General features: G+C 40.9%; 1 protein-coding gene across 2 annotated transcripts in view; it reads right to left on the bottom strand.

Moving 5' to 3' along the window:
- Nucleotides 1-15,010, bottom strand: part of MTUS1 (microtubule associated scaffold protein 1) — a 207,929-nt gene that overhangs the window by 128,493 nt on the left and 64,426 nt on the right. The window contains exon 4 of one of the 2 annotated variants that reach the window (XM_073341911.1): nt 2,504-2,671. The exons of the other annotated variant lie outside the window; for it this stretch is intronic. Coding sequence (XP_073198012.1) covers nt 2,504-2,671 — 168 coding nt within the window. The remainder of the gene's footprint in view (nt 1-2,503; nt 2,672-15,010) is intronic. 2 annotated transcript variants of the gene reach the window in all.

Here is a 15,010-nt window from a genome sequence, read left to right as displayed (position 1 = left end):
ATACGAGGAAAAAATAGCACTTGGAATTCATACTTGCAAGCCTTATGATTTACACACTTGTGTTCTCAATCTTTATTTACATCATAATACAATTTACCATGTGCACACTACACAATTGCTAAATAAAGGTCAGGGTGCTGCAATTCTCATTTTTCAATCCTCAACCACATTTAATAGTGCAAATAATTAACTCACATGCAAATTATGCTTTTCTTTTTTATTATACACAATTACGTTATGCCAAAATTTCACAAACACAGACTTTCCTTAGAAGAGAGTCATAAAACCAAAGTGCTCATTAGACTCAAAGGCAGCATGTTACTATCATAGGAAATTTAACCCATTAGGAGAAATCACAACAAAGGACTGAGCAGGCAGCAACAGGAAGGTTATATTTCATGAAGTTATTTTTACAGAAAAAAAATCAACTAATCATCTTAAATATCAAGCTAAATCATTTGTCAGTTTAATGTTAAACAGAACATTATCATCCTAGGTTTTACATTACACTATGTTTACTGAAGTATCCCATCTTGACACTCGAATGTCCCAGTAATCTGATAGTCAAGAATTTTAGATTTTACCAATTACGATTTTATTCTGATGTCATTGTCTAATGAACTATCACAAAGGACAAGAAATACTCTGTATGCCTCTAGAAAAAAAGTAAAATTGTACTGATTCTCTCTACAAGATGGTTCAAAAAGTCAGCAAAAAATTGCACTGCACAGAAAATATTAATCACATGTAATCCAGACATGATTACAATCACAAAAACATTGAAATCAAGATTTAGTTTGAAAATTTTCTGTAAAGTTATTAATTTAAATTAAGAAAAGCATTGTCCTTGGAAACTAGCAAATTAAATCATTTAATTTGATACATTTACCAACTTTAACAAAAAAACAAACATGCTTTTATTTAAAGAAGGCTAATGACCTACTTCTTTTCCCAGTAAACGTGGCTAACAAAGGAATAATAAAAAAGCTGTAAGATCCCACTACCAGCAAAGTCAATAAGGTAATATCATAGTGGCTTCCTGAATCAGTCCGTGGTGCTAGTGTAGAATTGATGAAAATATGAGGAGAAAAATCAGTTTCTGTACAACTGCGGAGTCCTCCTGGTATAGTCATTTAAAAAGAATCAAAGCAAGCTTAAAGCCAGAAAGACTGCAGCCATGTTCACCCTCTCATATTCCTCATGCTTGCTCTTAGTGAATTAGAGTGGAAAGAATTGTAAGCTTCAAGGCAGAGGACAAACACAGATTAAACCAGCTAGCAAATCACACTAAGAAAGAGTCATCGGTTTGGATGCTTAATCTGAAAGGAATACATCTCTTTGTTATGAAGCGATGAACCTTTCTTTGTTAGGAGAGAGAGCACAAAGCGTTTACAACCTCCTTCGGAATTTCAGTCATGGTACTAAAAATTGAACACCAAAAGTCAACATGGCTGTCAGGGCAACAGAACCATTCTGATTATAGAAGAAATGTGTTGCAAATTTTAATACAAAAAAAATACGTATTCCTTTCAGCTCATGGTAGGTTTTTATTTTCAGGGGAAAAGAAAAAAAGCAGGAACAATCAGGACAACTCAGTGATAAAGAAATATGTACTATGAATCATCTTCAATTCAGGTTTTTTTTTTTTTAGTAGTTTAGCATAAAAGGAACTTCCTTCCCCAAAGACAGAATAGGACAATAGAATAGTAAGATGAGATTTGAATTTAAATTTAAATTTTAAATTAACCCATAGATAGGGAAAGTGATTCTATGTTGCTTTTTGCTGGTTTTTCATTCTGTAATATTCCTGCAACCGATATACAAGAGTTTTCATTAGTTTATCCACTATTTAAGACCATAAACAATATGTAATTTAGACTGATCATTTTATCAAGAATTCATTCTTTTTACATTTAAATTGTACACCCAAAATGTACTGATTATATTTACTTTAGTAATTTGAAACTGTATATTTCAGAACTTTCAAGCAAGAAAGCAATTAAATGTTAAAGTCTCATCTATATAGTACATTTCATTAAGAACACACCAGGATAACATATGAATTATAGTTCATCAAAAAATGGGTAAAAAGGGGCTGTGTTGCACTGTTCTCAGTGTTACAACAGGCATCCAATTCACAATGCTCAAACTTTCTGAACTTATTACACCATGTACAAAAAGCCCTTTCAAGGAAAGCATCGTGCTCAGTAATGCCAGGAAGTTTTGGAATGCACCAAGAAAGCGTAGAAAGTTGTTGTGTTTTTTTTTTTTTTTTTTTAAGAAGTTCATTTTTGCTAAGTCAGGCACCAAGTCTCAAGACCCTTCAACTGAGAAGACTACAGAATGAAAGACACATAAAAAGGCAAAATTCTTAAGGGCCAAAACTAGTAATCCTTAGCTAGGCAATAATCCCATTCAAATAAATTTTTGCCAGCTAAGGATTGAAGGATTTGGTCGTGGAGAACAACTGTTAACAGCAGAGAACTCTGACAAAGATACTTACAATTATTACTGCAAGTACTTTGCTCACTCTGGGTACTACTGATTGAAGAGATGCTAGGAGTTCTCCGAATGGGTACTTTTGATTTAGTTAGTGATTTGCCAGAACTGGTCCAAGATGCTAGAGATGTTTTCATGGAGGCAGGCTTCCCTCTGGAAGAAGTTTCCACTCCTGGTAATTTAAGGGAGAAAGAGATAGAACTTTAAAGGGACGCTTACTGCTGCTACAGATATAAGGATAAAGTCTGGCCCAAATAAGAAAGGCATATTTTATTATATATAAATAAAAATAATTTTATGCCACATATATCATTTAAAGAAGTGTAGTAAAAACAACACCTTAAAGGTTTAAGTCCAAGATTTGACTTACCATAAGACTGTTTTAATACAATGTCAAAAGTATCCAGTTTCATCTGTGCACTTTGGATAGAATGATCAAAATAGGATCTGCCCAGATTCCACAAATCAGTGCTTCTGTGCAAGTGCCTGACTTGGGAAAGTCAAAATGCATCTTGGAAGGACAAAACATGTTACAGTTCTCTATACTGGCAATTCTAAATACTACCTCTAGCTCAAAAGGCACTCAGATTCTTTCCTGTTTTTGAAACCATAAATGATCAGAAAATATTTCCATGCCGATGGCTGAAGCTTAACGTATGCTGATTTTCATATGAGGGACAAATAGCACCAGTATGCAATTTCTTTTGCAAAGTAAATTGAGCCATATGCGAGTAGAACAAGCACAAGCAATGAACAAGAACAGCAAGTTCTACTATATTTCAAATGATAGCTTAAAAGACTTCTGGGTCTGCAAGATTGGATAAATAGGATTCTCAGAACTTTGTTGCCATTCAGGTATACTGGCACAATGATGTTTTTGCATAATTTACCATGTCCTATCAATTGAAGCTTGTAAACAGAAGTGAGAAGTGAAAAGTATTAACTATACCTCCATTCTATCTCAAATAGGTTATTATGGTCACTTTCAGATGACATTTACTGGAGTAGTAATCAACAGGACAACTTTACTATTTAAGCCAGAGAATCTGCAATTGAATATGTTTAGCCAAATGGATTTACAGCTCCATTCCAGGAAAACTGTACTAACATGCATTAGGATTAAAATAAAGGATTATGACCGCAGGAGAAATTATGTATATCAGAATTTTCTTCTTCCCATAATTTTAATTGAAAAATGGTATATTAAACTATCACTGGATTGTCATTTGCCAGCTCTGATTAATGCCACTTTACATCTGATTTCAGGTGCTGAGCTTTCCAAATCACCTTGTAACAGGACAAGTAAGGTAAGCTTTTTATACGTAAACAAAACAAGAGTGAGAAGATTCAATACTATTTTAGAAGTGCAGAGATACAGGCCTCTGGATATTATGATCACTAAAGTTTTACCTGAATTCCTTTCCTCTGGATGTAATCTCTTCTTAGGCATGTTTTGTTTTAGACAGAACATGCAATGTTAAAATACAGCACATCAATTTCACCAAGAAAAAAAGGACTTCTCCTTTCTCCTTATCCACTTGCCATGACCACATAATTCAGATTAATACCATGTATGAGACCCACAAGATAGTTTAGTTGCCATATGATTAAACGAGGTATTTAAATTATTTCAGTTTATTCCATATTGGTTTTCATATTGGTATGTCAACAGTCCCCCTCTCACTCTTGGGCATGAGGGGTTAAGTGACATTGTAAATACGTAAGATTTGTATGATGATCATAAAAGCTTTAGGCTGTCTTATAAAGTAGGACACTACATGGAGATTTAGGAAGGAAGATGCTTCATGACTTTATATGCATCTCAGCATAAATGAATACACTTCTCAACACCAGATGGTGCTGTAACATTATGTCCATAAAGTTTCAAGCCAAGAAGAAACAATTCATGGTGTTTTAGGCAATGCTGGCCTAAAATTTAAGTGTAGGTAAAGTAATTAGTTAGTTTACTATTGAACTACACAAAAGAGCAGTTATAAATGCTCTTATATATGTTCCACTTGTATATGCAAGTTACAAATGTGTAGCAGGACCTCATTAAGTCACCCTGATCATTAAGATGCATTGCAGATTACTGAATTTTGCAAATTAGATGAGTGACACAACAAGTGTGCCAAAAAAGAAACCCTTTACTAAGTGCCGTTTTACTACTTATTTTGACATGTTAAGTGTACATTTTGTAAGAGTAACTGATCTGAGAAAAATGTCACAACATCACTCTAGTTTTAAATCTGAGACCTGGTAAAGAGCCAGGTTTGTGTGATTTTTTTCTGGTTTGCAAGTTATTGCAACAAGGTAATGAAGTACTTAAGCAAGCATAGAAACATTTAGAATCCATTCTTGAGTGTTTGGATCTTTTGTGGGAGTTTCCATGACACCAGAAACCTCTGTCTGGTACGAATTGTGATTGGTGTAAATTAAAATAAATGAAGCTAAACAGCTCCCAAACGGAGAAAATTTAAAGCCACAAAGCAACCTCTACCAACTTTTTTTTTTTTTTTTTTTTTTTTTTTTTGAAGAGGGTCAAGAATAATTTTTACTTTATAGAATGACTTGCTCTAATTGATGTAGTAAATGATTTTTTTTTTTTAAATATACGACTCCTCTTCCACAGTCTACATTAGATTCTTGGCAAAGTAAATACTACAGAACTTCCAGAATCAGGTAGTATAGAAACAGTACAAGCTGAATTTGCATTATTTTCATGTTCATTAGAATCTGTATTTGTTCAGTTAGCCACCTGTTATACACTATGTATCAAGAATGGTGTGCCTGCCAGGCATTGAGGGGGATCTTGCTGGGTTCATCTTGGGAAGCAAAAGGAGAGGTTGATTCATTCTTTCCATGAACTTCCACCCTAGAGATCTGGAAGCTGAGTGTGAGAAAGACTTCCAGAAACCCTGCTTGAACAGCCAGAGGTGAAAATAAGCCAGTATGCCCCGGTACCGTATACCGGCAAAAGCTGGTGCGCCGTACTGGGGTGGATCGGCTTCCCCAGGCGCAATTCAAAGGACCTGTGGCTCCCAGCAGCAGTTGGAGCCCCCGGCCCTTTAAATTGCTGCCGGAGCCCCGCTGCCGGAGCCCTGGGGTAGCAGCGGCAGGGCTGGAGCAGCGATTTAAAGGGCCTGGGGCGGTAGCGGCGGTCGAGCCCTGGGCCCTTTAAACCATCCCCTGCTGGAGCCCCGCCGCTGCTTCCCCAGGGCTCCAGCATGATCTGGGGACGATTTAAACGGCCTAGGATGGTAGTGGCGGCCGGAGCCCCGTCCCCAGAGCCCTGGGGAAGTGGTGGCGGGGCTCCAGGGACAATTTAAAGCGCCCAGGGCTCCGGCCACTGCTACCACCCAGGGCCCTTTAAACTGCTGCCAGAGGCCCCGGCTGCCACTGTTACCCCGGGGAGGGGGAAATGAGGCACTTGCTGGTACAGGGTGTGCCGGGGCTGGCTCTGACCTCCCCCACCCCCGCCCCTTCCGCCTGAGACCCCGCCCCCTTCTGGGGACCAGATGCAGCCCCAGCCCAGCCCCCATACCAGTAAGTCCCTAGACTTACTTTCACCCCTGTGAACAGTGCATCCTGAATTTAACATCTGAAAATATCTCCAGATCCCTTCCTTTGTTTTCAAAGCTCAAAAGTCTTGAGAATGCAGCGGATTTATAACAAAAGTCATTTTGAGAATTAACATACGAACATAGCCAGTTCAATGGTGCTGAGTTCCCAGCTCTGGAAATGTCAAGTACAGGTCCTGTTCATAGGTGACCCATGTTCTTTTTGGTTCCCTAGAGATCAGTGCTCTCTTGGAAAATATTTGTAAGAGTGACTACCGAACACCAAACTGCAGTTTTAGAAAAATTAATTTGGGGGAGGAAATCTCCAAGAGGTCGTGGTCTGAGATCACTAAGTAGCTAATTCCAAGAAGAAACCATAAAAACCAGGTATCACCTGTAAATTGGAAAGAGTTCCTTCCTCTAATTTACAAACTTAAGAGCAGAATGATAAATGCTATGAAAAAAACTGAATAATTACATCTCAAAATATTTCCTGGATTAGTTCCTACACTCTGGAATGTGGTTAATTCAGCCACTTCACCTTGTGGCTAAAAAATATTAACATACCTCTTCCAGAGGGGGAATATGGTATTTGGTTCAAAGCACAGGATGGAGTCATAAGACCTTTGTTTTATTCTCAGCTCCGCTGCAGATTTCTACTGGAAACTGAAATCACTTAATCTTAATTCAGTTTTCCAGCTGTAGAATACTTATCTAACTTCCAAGAACATTCTGAAGCTACACTGAGCTCCTAGATTGAAGGCAGTATAAAAATGCAAAGTATTGCCTCAGTATCATTATAACTAACCTTTTGTTCAGTATTTTTATTCCTCCCACTTGGAGAATCATCTCAAGTTGACATACCATCTCAAGTAGGGGGGAGGGATAGCTCAGTGGTTTGAGCATTGGCCTGCTAAACCCAGGGTCCTGAGTTCAATCTTTGAGGGGGCCATTTAAGGATCTGGGGCAAAAATTGGGGATTGGTCCTGCTTTGAGCAGGTGGTTGGACTAGATCAGTGGTTCTCAAAGCCGGTCTGCCGCTTGTTCAAGGAAAGCCCCTGGCGGGCCGGACTGGTTCGTTTACCCGCCACGTCTGCACGTTCGGCCAATTGCGGCTCGCACTGGCCGCAGTTCGCTGTTCCAGGCCAATGGGGGCTGTGGGAAGGGCAGCCAGCATGTCCCTTGGCCTGTGCCGTTTCCCGCAGCCCCCATTGGCCTGGAGCAACGAACCGCGGCCAGTGGGAGCCGCGATCGGCCAAACCTGCGGACACAGCAGGTAAACAAACCGGTCGGGCCCGCCGGGGCTTTCCCTGAACAAGCGGTGGACCACCTTTGAGAACCACTGGACTAGATGACCTCCTGAGGTCCCTTCCAACCCTGATATTCTATGTTTCTATGACATTAACTTATTTGAATTTTCATTAAAATTCTAGAGCTTCCTCGACTACATACTGCAAGTGCATTCTAAAGTGCTTATATGCCCCCTCTCCTATGCTGGTATTGGAAACACCTCCCAGCCATTTATAGTTTATCCTCAGAAGGCCCCCTTGTAAAAGAAAAGAGGTACCCCCCAAGGGAACAAATGCACTGAGAAGTTCACTTACCAAAATTCACAAAGGAAGTCTGTGACAACTACCAATTCAATCCAAATCTCCCATGCTTAAAAATATAAACATCTCAATTCCCTCATGTTACTACAGTTGTTTGTTATATTTTAACAGCACCCCATATATGTGCTGAAGCCTCCCAATACTGGTAAGACAAGATCCTTGCCCCTCGAAGTTAGACCAATTTCAGATATGACATAAGATCAGGGAACAAAAAGGAGGAGCCTCATTAAGATTATACTGTTAATTAGCAAACTCTAGTGCATAGCATGAGGGAACAGGGTTTTTTTTATATGAGAACTCTATATAGAATTAAGTAGAAGGCTTAATTAACAAGTTTCCTGTAGGCATAATGAAGTGGAGCTTCAAGAGATATTTAAAAAGGATAGTAGTGACTTCACAAACCAGACCAGAAAAAGGGCGTTCCTTAGATAGGGAACAGCACAGAAAAGAGTCCCAAGACTATTGAGAGAGAAACAGGCCGATATGGCATATTCGGTAGTATCACTGGAAGTTCAGCATGGCCAGTCAGAAGACACTAGGACAGATATAGAATAAGCAGTGTTATAAAGAATAAAAGCAGTCACCCATCCTGTCAGTGTAATAAGCCTGAATCCATTATTTATTCTAGTTACTGTAGTGTGGAGTGAGAAATACTGCATTCCTCATCCCTGGAGTAATGAGTTGGCTACTGCTTAGAACTTTAACCAAAAACAAACAAAAAACCAGTATGTAATAACTACATAGCGTCAAGTAGGTTAAAAGTACCTCTTGTACCAGAATGAAAACGTTCACATAACAATGTTCATTTATCAAGACTTGCTAAGCTCAAACTTCATGATCTAAACCAAAAAGTCAATCTCACTTGTGTCTTGAGCAGATCATCATGGGCTAAAATAACTTTAAAAGCTTCTTGCTGCTGACCTTGGAACTTCCTCTGCTACAGAAGCCTTACTGGGAAAATATGCTTGAGACAAAAAAATCAAGTAGTCAGAAGTTAGATTGTCTCTCACCGGATCTATGCCTCCATCCTCCCCACATAAAATCTCAATTTAAACATTTCCTCTGTAAAACCTATGCAATCCCAGCCCTCATCAAAAGTGACAGGAAGAAAGATACTCGGTACCAACATACTTCCACATTGATTAGAGACCTGTGTTTATAATTCTGCTTTTCATGCTTTACTGTCAACTGAACACTAGGATTAAAGGTAGATTCCAATTCTGAGGGTAAAGCATCATTTACCAAAGCCATATTTAAATATTTCAGGTTTAGGACTGATTGAAAAGCTTCCACAATTCATGGAGCTTTGTGACATGCAGGAGGAATACAAGCCTTGGGGCTTTTCCCAGCAGGAAATTTGGGTAGATTAAGTGCACAAAGGAAGATGGTTGGGAATGTTTCTCTTAGAACTGCAGAGAAAAACTCAAACATGAAAAAGAACCAGTTCTGAATCTTGACAGTTTTACACCTCTAAGATTACGGTTGGGATTCCTGGATATATTTTTTTTTTAAATGAAAGTGAAAAAAAATAGTTGTCCCTATCTGGAAGGGTTAAAACTTGTTCAGTAATTTTAAGAGGATATTTTGAATTTTAGAGACATGACAAAATGTATCTACTTTTAATCTGTAGGAAAAGGCAGTTTTGGCCATTTTAAAATGAATGCAGTCCTTAACTGTTTTCTCTAATATGAGACATTTTCAGCAGATGTCAAAAGTAAATCATGGGAAATGATACACAAAGGCATTGTTCCCAGCAGACTCATCTTTAAATATTTTTGTAATCGTGTGTAGTTGCTCTGATAAGCACTATAAAAACAAAGGCAGGATTAACAAATTTCAGACAACTAGCTGAGAATTCCAAGGATTGTTCTACTAAGTCTACTAGTAGACTGTGCTACAGTCTAGCTCAGCTAGCTTTCTGAAATTAATCCTATCTGCTTTTATAGTGCTGATCAGAGCAACTACACACAAAGAACAGACGAGCCTCTACACAAACGTTTAAGTCCCACTATCAATGAAGTGTTACCAGACATTTATTTTTCAAAATATTTCTCTTCCATTTGTGGGTCTAACAAAGTAGAGTGGCAAACTATTGAGGGAAAAGATTTAAACTATCAATTCACGAACATCTGTCAAATATACTAAACAAGGAAATAAAAATGTAGACAAGTTTTCATTATGATAGTCTGGGGTATTACTAATAACAACATTGAGAGTTCTCAGACAAGTAAGTTATGTTGTTGCTGTTCCTTTAAGTACTTCTCTTTATATAGGACTCTGGATCTTAACCCCTCACAGTACACAGAGGTCTTCCAGGGGATACATCAACTCATCTAGATATTTACCTAGGTTTACAACAGGCTACATAAAAAGCACTAGCGAAATCAGAACTAAAATTTCATACGACTTGTTTATAGTGCTCTATGTTCTATACAGTAAAATGTAAATACAATATTTATATTCCAATTTATTTTATAATATGGTAAAAATGAGAAAATAAGCAATTTTTCAGTCAGTGTGCTGTGAGACTTTTGTACTTTTAAATCCGACTTGATAAGCAAGTAGTTTTTAAATGAAGTGAAACTTGGGGTATGCAAGACAAAATCAGACTCCTAAAAGAAGTACAGTAGTCTAGAATGGTTGAGACACACTGATTGTGGGGATAACATGACTCGAGGCAAAATCCCATTCCATACATGAGATGGCCTGCTATAATATTAGTTCATTTATCCACAAGTCATTATGAAAATGTTCCTCTTTAGCACAGATTTAGGACCCAGTAGCAGCTCACGCCAAAAATATGGTGGAGCTGTAAGCAGCAGCTTGTGTGTACACAAACACCCCTCCCCCTACAAGTTAATGTTTTCAAAATAAAACTAGTGCATTGTCATGCGTGTTACACAGCAATATTTTGGTAAGCAAGAAGAAAACAGTTTCACTATTCCCTGTCCATCACCTCCCCTTCCAGAATGAACAAGTGGGACAGAGCATGGTGTGACAAAGCTCTGTCCTTGCCTCCGTGGGTCCTGTGTTTCCTGGCGGATTTCGCTAGCCTCAGAGGCTCACTGTGACCCTCCACGTAACCCTTCTCTCTCCAGAGACAAGGGTCACAGTCTACTGAGCCATTTTCATCATAAGCCAGCGAGGGAGGTGAGGAGAAGTTATCCTTCCTTGCAGTCTGTTATCTCCCAGTCTCAGTGATTAATCAGAGGGCAAAGGGGGGGCAGGGGAGCCCAGGCCCACCCCCTACTCCAGGCTCCAGCCCAGGCACCCTAATAGTATCAGCTATGGTAGCTGACCTTTTAGAAACATGGCATGTACAATTCCCTGGGCTACTTCCCCCACAGCAGCCCTCATTTCCTCAAGTTCCACTTCACCCTTACCTCAGGGCCTCTTTCCTTGTGCCTGATATGGTGTATACTAATCAGCCTTTCCAACAGCACAACTTCCTCCCAGAGCTCCTGACATGCACACCCACCTGGGTGACTGGGAGGCTTTTAACTAGTTTCAGCCAGCCCCTGATTGGCTTCAGGTGTCCCAATCAACCTAGCCTTCTCCCTGCCTTCTGGAAAGTTCTTAATTGGCCCCAGGTGTCTTAATTGACCTGCTGCCATTTCACTTATCCTGGTACCAGGGATTTGTTGAGCCTGGAGCTAATATATCTATCTCCCACTACTTTTCTATAGCCATCTGGCCTTACCCCATCACAACGAGAACAGTATTATTGTCTCTGCTACCCCCTTACTGCCCCCTCAGTTCCAACCTCACCTTTTATTTCAGAAATCTCTTACCATTTTCCTCTATGCTCCACAGCACCAATTCATTCACAACTTCAAGTGACAGTTACTCTCTGCCCAGAACCTTCCAAACCCCTTCAGTTCCCCCCACCCGAGCAGAAACATGCTGTCTGCCCCACTCCATCCAAGGTGCAGCTCCTTATTTAAGCACTTAATAGCTCAGAAATATGCCCCTTGCTCTGAACCCTCATTCACCCAACATTGATGGGCTCAGAACACTCCTTCCCACGCAACCCTCCAGATTTTCCACTTTGCCCCAAAATGCATTCAATAGGGTTGGAGCCACCCCACTGACACAGCTGTACTGGGCCCAGGCAGAGGCAGCAGAATTGTGCCAACAACCCTATGTTTTGCCATTGTGGGGCTGAACTGAAATTGTCCCACAGAGAATTGCATTCCCTACTTCTTTTGTTCCTCTTCCCTCTGCTGCCTGCAGTCTGTGCTGCAGAGCCAGCAGTCCCCTGGTATACTCCCGAGGGAGTTCCGCGTCCGCATACACACGCACACAAAAAAAATTCTTCACACAGTATTTTGAAATCCTGCAAATTTTATTTCTCAGAAAGGTAGAGGCTCCAGCATGGGCCACTGGCTGCATAGAGGTGGGAGATCATGCTGCAGCTCCTGCCTGGGATATTAACTCAGCAATGAGGCTGCACCTGACCCTGACACAGTTCAAGGGCTGTGCTGGGCCTGCCCCTCCACAACAGGTGTGGGTGGGCAGGCTCAGCTCAACAGGATCCAAGTGTGGAGGAGTTTGGGGGGGGAAGGGAAATCCAGATGTGGATTGAGAGGGTTCCATGTGGGGTAATCTGGGTGCAGGTGGCTCAGTGCAGGGATCTAGGTGCAGTAGGGGGGATCTGGGTGCAGGGCCTAGTTGGGGGGTTCCAAATGCAGGAATAGGACTCTGCCGTGGGTCTAGGTGCAGGTGAGTGGGAAGGTGAGGCTCAGCAGGACGCGTTGGGGGGGTCTAGATGCACATAGGTTAGGTGAACAGTGGAACAACTCCCCATACAGTGACCCCTCCCCCTGCAGCTGAGGAGTAATGGGAGCAGGAAGCAGGGGAGGGTGCAGAGCTTCCTGCAGCCAGGGGAGATTTCTGAGGGTGGATCTGACCTAGCCCCCGCTGCTCCATGCAGGGGAAGATGAAGTCCCATCCTCTCCAACCGCCAGGCAAGCCAGGACTAGCAGCTGAGCCCAGCATAGGGTAGGAGCCATAGGTTGGGGTGTCCCCAGCACTGTGTCCCCCCCACCCTCTCCGTTCTCTCCCCCCACATGGTTATTTATCTCTCTGCCGGCTGCTCTGGGCACCCAAAAACACTGCTGGGGAGGGCTGCATGACCACTCTTGTGGCTTTCCTTTGCTTCCCCATCAGAAAGTTATCTTTGCTTCCCTGCAGAAAAAGAATATCTGCAGGAGACATGAATTCTGCAAGGAGTACTGGTAGCAGCCAGGTGCGCTTCAGCCTCCAGGAGGCTGGCTGCAGCTCTACCAGTGGCAACATGTGTTACTGTAGCAACGCCTGCCTACTCCAGTTCTGCCAATAGGCCATCACAGGACCTTCATATTCTGGTTTTATGCTTTTCTCCCTGTCATCTCACCCAATTTAAGCTTTGGCCTCCATACCATGATCCTGCACAATCTTTGCTACAGGGATAAGAAGGCTTCTGAGTATCAGCAGTGCTACACTACAGCCTGGTGCTATTCAGGTTTTTGCAGTGCAGCTGAGCAAGTTCCCAAGCTACGAGATTTGAATAAATCAATGCTGTGACAACAAATAGAACCAGCAATCAGTCCACCGATGCACAGATGTGACAGTTAAATAAAAGTCAACATTTACCTGCAAATATCATATGATAAATAGGACAATCACACTTGATTTTTATCAAGAATAGATGAAAGCAGCCTCATGTAACACTGTTGGAAAGCACTGTTTTTTTAATGGCAAGCACTGTAGGGAGACAAAGGGATTAATGGTATACAAAGAAAGCAGGATAAAGCCAGATGTGACTAGATCCAGTTGTGCTTTTTCCTATTGTTGTCCACATCTATACCCAACATCTGTCTTAACGATTTTCACTCTTCTCTACACACCCAACACTCTTTCCAACCATCCCCTTCCCATGGAGGGGACGGGGGAGGGAGGAAAACACCTCTCCAATCAAAAGATCCTACTTCAGAGCAAATCTAATTGCCAAGCTTCTTTGTATTATGAAGACTTGATAAAGAATTTTTCTTTAAGTCAAAAGACCCATCCCAAATTCTCAAAGTTAGCCAGCTACTCACACTGCTAGTTTTTAGGAACATTTTGTTCATCAGTAGGATTGATCCCTACAGGTAGCATGTAATGTTGTGTACGTACTTTATATTACGGATACAAGTTGTCAAATTTCTGTTTCATTAGACTACATGGTAACTGACTTGGAAAAGCATTCACTGTTGCAGAATACATAGTCTCCCCCCTTACAATTAGTTCAAGAAGAGGAAAAAAGGTTAGTAGTTTGGTCTTCTCAGAGAAAATCCTCAACAAAATTCAAGGTTAATGAGTATGGTTGAGGAATGGTACAAAAATATCCCAGCAAGTCTTTACAAGTTATGATCTAGTACCAAGAAATTGCCCTGCAGGAACTGGTACACACCTTACTCCAAGAGGAAAGTTTTCTCATGGGTATAGATATATTTCAGACAATACTTATCTTTGGACTGTTAAAGCCAGTCTCTGCAAGCATTGTTACAACATGCATCCTGCTTCAGGTGCAATACATTAAAAACAAGAGTGTGCCTTGAAACTAAAAGGACTAGATATGTTGAACCCCGTAGTGCACAGTTTGTTGTGAATGCCAAAAATGAAACTGAAGAATGTTTCCCTTAGGAAGCTGGATGTCTAGGTGTATTTATTCCTTTATTCTAGGTTCTGTTGCTGAGGTTATGGATCAGGTTTATCCCAATCCCCCTGCATTAAAACCAGGCCTCCACAGTACTTGGCAAGAAGAAAGGAAGTCTAATCTACCAAATTAATACCAGGCACAGCTTCATGGAGTGACCTACTTTAGCTTTAAAACAATTTGAGACACATGACAAAGAAAGCAATTTTACCATCCATTAACTTTTACCTGTGTTTCCCCTGCTGACAGTTCACTGTCTATTCTAACTGAACCTACCATCTGCAGATCTTACATGGACTCTGGATAACAGTAGTAATCCATTAACACATGAGAGCAGAGTCTGGTTTGGATACACAATGAAAAGTCCTCTAGTTTGTCACTGTAATATACACAGCCAGTGAGATTTCTCCCTCCAGTTGCAGGCTTAATACTAATGACTGGTTGCACTCAATCACCTACATTATGCTGAGGTCAGACTGAAAGATCAGAATGTTTCTTTCTAGCCTTAAAATCTGATTTCCTGACCATTGTGTCCAAATTATGCATTGGCTGATGCAGAGGCTCAGGGCAGTACATTGTTTGAGCACTAACTGAGCTCCAGTGAGCTGCCCAGCAAAGCATTTCTATGGAGAGCGTGACAAAGTTCCTCCTCTGCCTTGGTG

The sequence above is a fragment of the Lepidochelys kempii genome, chromosome 4, assembly GCF_965140265.1.
Source record: "Lepidochelys kempii isolate rLepKem1 chromosome 4, rLepKem1.hap2, whole genome shotgun sequence".
Lineage (NCBI taxonomy): Eukaryota > Metazoa > Chordata > Testudines > Cheloniidae > Lepidochelys > Lepidochelys kempii.
This window is presented reverse-complemented; position numbering and strand designations above follow the sequence as displayed.